Here is a 6332-nt window from a genome sequence, read left to right on the forward strand (position 1 = left end):
CTGACCCTAACCTGACTCTGACCCTGACCCCGACCTGACCCTAACCTGACCCCGACCTGACCCCGACCTGACCCTAACCTGACCCTAACCTGACCCCGACATGACCCCAACCTGACACTGACCTGACCCTAACCTGACCCCAACCTGACCCTGACCCCGACTTGACCCTGACCTGACCCCAACCTGACCCCGACCCCGACCTGACCCCAACCTGACCCTGATCTGACCCTAACCTGACCCCAACCTGACCCTGACCTGACCCCAACCTGACCCGACCTACCACACCTACCACCATTACTGTACCGTTACACACCTACCACCATTACACACCTACCACCATTACACACCTACCACCATTACTGTACCATTACACACCTACCACCATTACACACCTACCACCATTACTGTACCGTCTCTCTCTCTCTCTCTCATGTTCCTCTCCCTCTCTCTCAACCTTCCTCTCTCTCTCAACCTTCCTCTTCCTCTCCCTCTCTCTCTCATTCCTCTCCCTCTCTTCCTCTTCCTCTCTCTCTCTCTTATCTCTCCCACCCTTCCTCCCTCTCTCTCTCTCTCGCTCCTCTCCCTCTCTTTCTCTGGTCTCTCTCAACCTTCCTCTTCCTCTCTCTCTCTCTTATCTCTCCCACCCTTCCTCCCTCTCTCTCTCTCATGTTCCTCTCCCTCTCTCTCAACCTTCCTCTTCCTCTTCCTCTCTCTCTCTCCCACCCTTCCTCCCTCTCTCATGTTCCTCTCCCTCTCTCTCAACCATCCTCTTCCTCTCACTCTTCCTCTCACTCCATCCTCTTCCTCTCTCTTATCTCCCCCACCCTTCCTCCCTCTCTCATGTTCCTCTCCCTCTCTCTCAACCTTCCTCTTCCTCTCTCTCTCTCTCTCTCTCTAGGCCGGGGTGTGAGGTTGTACTACATCGGAGGAGAGGTGTTTGCAGAGTGTCTTAGTGACAGTGCCATCTTTGTCCAGAGTCCCAACTGTAATCAACGCTACGGCTGGCACCCTGCCACTGTCTGCAAGGTCCCTCCAGGTATACACACACATACACACACACACACACACACACACACACAGTCACACACACACATAGTCACACACACACACACACAGTCACACACAGTCACACACACACACACACACAGTCACACACACACACAGTCACACACACACACACACGTTAACATGTTTTATTTCCTGATGAACATGTCTGGACATAGTGTGATGTGATTTCCCCTCAGGCTGCAACCTGAAGATATTCAATAACCAGGAGTTTGCAGCTCTGCTGGCCCAGTCGGTGAACCAGGGCTTTGAGGCCGTCTACCAGCTCACCAGGATGTGTACCATACGCATGAGCTTCGTCAAGGGCTGGGGCACCGAGTACCGGTAAGGACTACCACACACAGACGTAGTAACCTGAAGCACCGCCACACCGGGTCATTTTCTAATTCTGTTTTTATACCGTGAAGAAGAACGCTATTCTTTTGTCCACGTGATGCTACAATACGTTGAGTTTCCTGGGGAAGCTGTGAAGCCTGGGGGAAGCGGTGAAGCCTGGGGAACCGGTGAAGCCTGGGGGAAGTGGTGAAGTCTGGGGAAGTGGTGAAGTCTGGGGAAGTGGTGAAGTCTGGGGGAAGTGGTGAAGTCTGGGGAAGCTGTGAAGTCTGGGGAAGCGGTGCAGTCTGGGGAAGCTGTGAAGTCTGGGGAAGCTGTGAAGTCTGGGGAAGTGGTGAAGTCTGGGGAAGTGGTGAAGTCTGGGGGAAGCGGTGAAGTCTGGGGAAGCTGTGAAGTCTGGGGAAGCGGTGCAGTCTGGGGAAGCGGTGAAGTCTGGGGAAGCTGTGAAGCCTGGGGAAGTGGTGAAGTCTGGGGAAGCTGTGAAGTCTGGGGAAGCTGTGAAGTCTGGGGAAGCGGTGCAGTCTGGGGAAGCGGTGAAGTCTGGGGAAGCTGTGAAGCCTGGGGAAGTGGTGAAGTCTGGGGAAGCTGTGAAGCCTGGGGAAGTGGTGAAGTCTGGGGAAGCTGTGAAGTCTGGGGAAGCGGTGAAGCCAGGGGAAGCGGTGAAGTCTGGGGAAGCGGTGCAGTCTGGGGAAGTGGTGAAGTCTGGGGAAGCTGTGAAGCCTGGGGAAGTGGTGAAGCCTGGGGAAGCTGTGAAGCCTGGGGAAGTGGTGAAGTCTGGGGAAGCTGTGAAGTCTGGGGAAGCGGTGAAGCCTGGGGAAGCTGTGAAGCCTGGGGAAGTGGTGAAGTCTGGGGAAGCTGTGAAGTCTGGGGAAGCGGTGAAGCCTGGGGAAGCGGTGAAGTCTGGGGAAGCTGTGAAGCCTGGGGAAGTGGTGAAGTCTGGGGAAGCTGTGAAGTCTAGGGAAGCTGTGAAGTCTGGGGAAGCGGTGCAGTCTGGGGAAGCGGTGAAGTCTGGGGAAGCTGTGAAGCCTGGGGAAGTGGTGAAGTCTGGGGAAGCTGTGAAGCCTGGGGAAGTGGTGAAGTCTGGGGAAGCTGTGAAGTCTGGGGAAGCTGTGAAGTCTGGGGAAGCGGTGCAGTCTGGGGAAGCGGTGAAGTCTGGGGAAGCTGTGAAGCCTGGGGAAGCTGTGAAGCCTGGGGAAGTGGTGAAGTCTGGGGAAGCTGTGAAGCCTGGGGAAGTGGTGAAGCCTGGGGAAGCTGTGAAGCCTGGGGAAGTGGTGAAGTCTGGGGAAGCTGTGAAGCCTGGGGAAGTGGTGAAGTCTGGGGAAGCTGTGAAGTCTGGGGAAGTGGTGAAGCCTGGGGAAGCTGTGAAGCCTGGGGAAGTGGTGAAGTCTGGGGAAGCTGTGAAGCCTGGGGAAGTGGTGAAGTCTGGGGAAGCTGTGAAGTCTGGGGAAGCGGTGAAGCCTGGGGAAGCGGTGAAGTCTGGGGAAGCGGTGCAGTCTGGGGAAGCGGTGAAGTCTGGGGAAGCTGTGAAGCCTGGGGAAGTGGTGAAGTCTGGGGAAGCTGTGAAGTCTGGGGAAGCGGTGCAGTCTGGGAAGCTGTGAAATCTGGGGAAGCTGTGAAGTCTGGGGAAGCTGTGAAGTCTGGGGAAGTGGTGAAGAATAGTGTAGTCTGGGCCTATATACAGTAGTTAATATGGGCAGAATATTGTAGTCTGGGCCTATATGCATTAGTTAATATGGGCAGAATATTGTAGCCTGGGCCTATATACATTAGTTAATATGGGCAGAATATTGTAGTCTGGGCCTATATACATTAGTTAATATGGGCAGAATATTGTAGTCTGGGCCTATATACATTAGTTAATATCTGCAGAATATTGTAGTCTGGGCCTATATGCATTAGTTAATATGGGCAGAATATTGTAGTCTGGGCCTATATACATTAGTTAATATGGGCAGAATATTGTAGTCTGGGCCTATATACATTAGTTAATATGGGCAGAATATTGTAGTCGGGGCCTATATACATTAGTTAATATGGGCAGAATATTGTAGTCTGGGCCTATATACATTAGTTAATATGGGCAGAATATTGTAGTCGGGGCCTATATACATTAGTTAATATGGGCAGAATATTGTAGTCTGGGCCTAATTACATTAGTTAATATGGGCAGAATATTGTAGTCTGGGCCTATATTCATTGGTTAATATGGGCAGAATATTGTAGTCTGGGCCTATATTCATTGGTTAATATGGGCAGAATATTGTAGTCTGGGCCTATATTCATTAGTGTTCCAGAGGAAGATAATGTAGAGAGGAGGGAGTAGAAGGATGATGGGTCCTCTAGAGGAAGAGGAGGGAGTGGAAGGATGATGGGTCCTCCAGAGGAAGAGGAGGGAGTGGAAGGATGATGGGTCCTCTAGAGGAAGAGGAGGGAGTAGAAGGATGATGGGTCCTCCAGAGGAAGATAATGTAGAGAGGAGGGAGTAGAAGGATGATGGGTCCTCTAGAGGAAGAGGAGGGAGTGGAAGGATGATGGGTCCTCCAGATGAAGAGAATGTAGAGAGGAGGGAGTGGAAGGATGATGGGTCCTCTAGAGGAAGAGGAGGGAGTGGCAGGATGATGGGTCCTCTAGAGGAAGAGGAGGGAGTAGAAGGATGATGGGTCCTCTAGAGGAAGATGATGTAGAGAGGAGGGAGTAGAAGGATGATGGGTTCTCCAGAGGAAGAGGAGGGAGTAGAAGGATGATGGGTCCTCCAGATGAAGAGGAGGGAGTAGAAGGATGATGGGTCCTCTAGAGGAAGAGGAGGGAGTAGAAGGATGATGGGTCCTCCAGAGGAAGATAATGTAAATGTAGAGAGGAGGGAGTGGAAGGATGATGGGTCCTCCAGAGGAAGAGGAGGAAGTAAAAGGATGATGGGTCCTCCAGAGGAAGATAATGTAGAGGAGGGAGTGGAAGGATGATGGGTCCTCCAAAGGAAGAGGAGGGAGTGGAAGGATGATGGGCCCTCCAGAGGAAGATAATGTAGAGAGGAGGGAGTGGCAGGATGATGGGTCCTCCAGATGTTTAGCTTTCCTCCATAACATGGATAATAATATGATTTTTTGTATTTATTTCACCTTTATTTAACCAGGTAGGCCAGTTGAGAACAAGTTCTCATTTGCAACTGCGACCTGGCCAAGAATAAAGCAAAGCAATTCGACGCAAACAACAAACACAGAGTTACACATGGAATAAACAAAACATACAGTATAATACAGTAGAACAAAAGAAAACAAAAAGTCTATATACAGTGAGTGAAAATGGGGTGAGATAAGGAAATAAATAGGCCATGGTGGCGACATAATTACAATATAGCAATTAAACACTGGAACGATAGATGTGCAGAATATATAATAATATTCTGATCAGAGTAGAGCTTCGCATCATCCCATGGCTTCATGTACATAGCAGAAATATCACTGAAATATTCAACTTCCTACACGTCACCTTCTATATTGAAACAGCCATTTTTATTGGTTGTTGAAGAGCAGATGGACAGCACATTGTTCAGGTCAGTCATCTAGAACGCCAAACGTAGGATTCTGCAATCATGAGCTGGTGTGCACGTGTGTGTTCATCCATTTCAGCCTGTTTTTGGGAGTCGAGCAAGAGTCGACTCCTTCGAGTCAAACCCGCAGGAGTCTGAGTCGACTCCAAGAATCCTGGATTTGTGCAACCACGAGGAGGAAGGAGGATAAAGACAGGAAAAGAGAGTGTGTGTGGTCACTTTGCGTGTGCGCTCTGCGGCGGCGACAGACTTGGAGAGGAGGGAGAGAGCGAGAGGATGGGGGGGATAGGGTGTGAGACGGCGGGAGAGAGAGAGAGTTGACTAACGGGGGAGGAATGTAAGAGACAGAGGACGTGGGGGAGGGAGGGACAGAGGTGATCGTGTTCAGACGGACTAGAGTACATGGAAGGGGATTCCCACTGGACTCTCCCTGGCCTCACTGCCCTGAGTCATGTTTCAAAACCACAACTAGCAAAACAGACTTCATAGAACCACACAAGATGTAGGTAGAACAATTTAACTTAAGAGTTCAGATGTAGGCTAAACATCAGTTAAACAGACATGAGATTCCACTTCTTCTTGATAAAAAAAAAAATGGTTTGATTTATGAAATGTTATTGATTCAAGTTGATGTTGGTTGAATTGTTATCTGTAATGTTTACTAGCTAGTGATTAAGCAGGTTTGCTGTTTTATACAAAAGATGAACACATTTTCATTAATCTCCCTCTCTCTCCTTCCCTCAGGCGACAGACCGTAACCAGCACCCCTTGTTGGATTGAGCTGCACCTCAATGGCCCCCTCCAGTGGCTGGATAAAGTACTGACACAGATGGGCTCCCCCAGCATCCACTGTTCTAGTGTCTCCTAAATACACGCACACAGGTGCGCAGACAGAACAGTCATTCTGGAAAAGTACCTTTTCTCTCATGGCTAACTAACTTACTAGGAAGTTTGAAAAGACAGGCTGAGTGGGCCGGGGAAGCTTATATTCATGATCTCGCCTTGACTGACAGCTCTTTGAAAGCCGATGTCAAGCAACTTGACCTAGCTAGCCAGTAACTAGCTAACACCAGACATAACGACCTAGCTAGCCAGTCACTAGCTAACACCAGACATAACGACCTAGCTAGCCAGTCACTAGCTAACACCAGACATAACGACCAAGCTAGCCAGTAACTAGCTAACACCAGACATAAAGACCAAGCTAGCCAGTAACTAGCTAACACCAGACATAACGACCTAGCTAGCCAGTCACTAGCTAACACCAGACATAACGACCTAGCTAGCCAGTCACTAGCTAACACCAGACATAACGACCTAGCTAGCCAGTCACTAGCTAACACCAGACATAAAGACCTAGCTAGCCAGTCACTAGCTAACACCAGAC

At 50.1% G+C, this 6332-nt stretch overlaps 1 protein-coding gene across 3 annotated transcripts in view; it reads left to right on the top strand.

Moving 5' to 3' along the window:
- Window positions 1-5981, top strand: part of LOC139407525 (SMAD family member 3b) — a 25512-nt gene extending 19531 nt beyond the window's left edge. For all 3 annotated transcript variants that reach the window (XM_071151330.1, XM_071151332.1, XM_071151329.1), the window contains 3 exons: window positions 899-1036; window positions 1245-1389; window positions 5690-5981. In XM_071151330.1, coding sequence (XP_071007431.1) covers window positions 899-1036; window positions 1245-1389; window positions 5690-5813 — 407 coding nt within the window. In that variant the 3' untranslated portion in view covers window positions 5814-5981. The remainder of the gene's footprint in view (window positions 1-898; window positions 1037-1244; window positions 1390-5689) is intronic.
- The last annotated feature ends 351 nt before the right edge of the window (window positions 5982-6332 follow it).

This window comes from Oncorhynchus clarkii, chromosome 4 (assembly GCF_045791955.1).
Source record: "Oncorhynchus clarkii lewisi isolate Uvic-CL-2024 chromosome 4, UVic_Ocla_1.0, whole genome shotgun sequence".
Classification (NCBI taxonomy): Eukaryota; Metazoa; Chordata; class Actinopteri; order Salmoniformes; family Salmonidae; genus Oncorhynchus; species Oncorhynchus clarkii.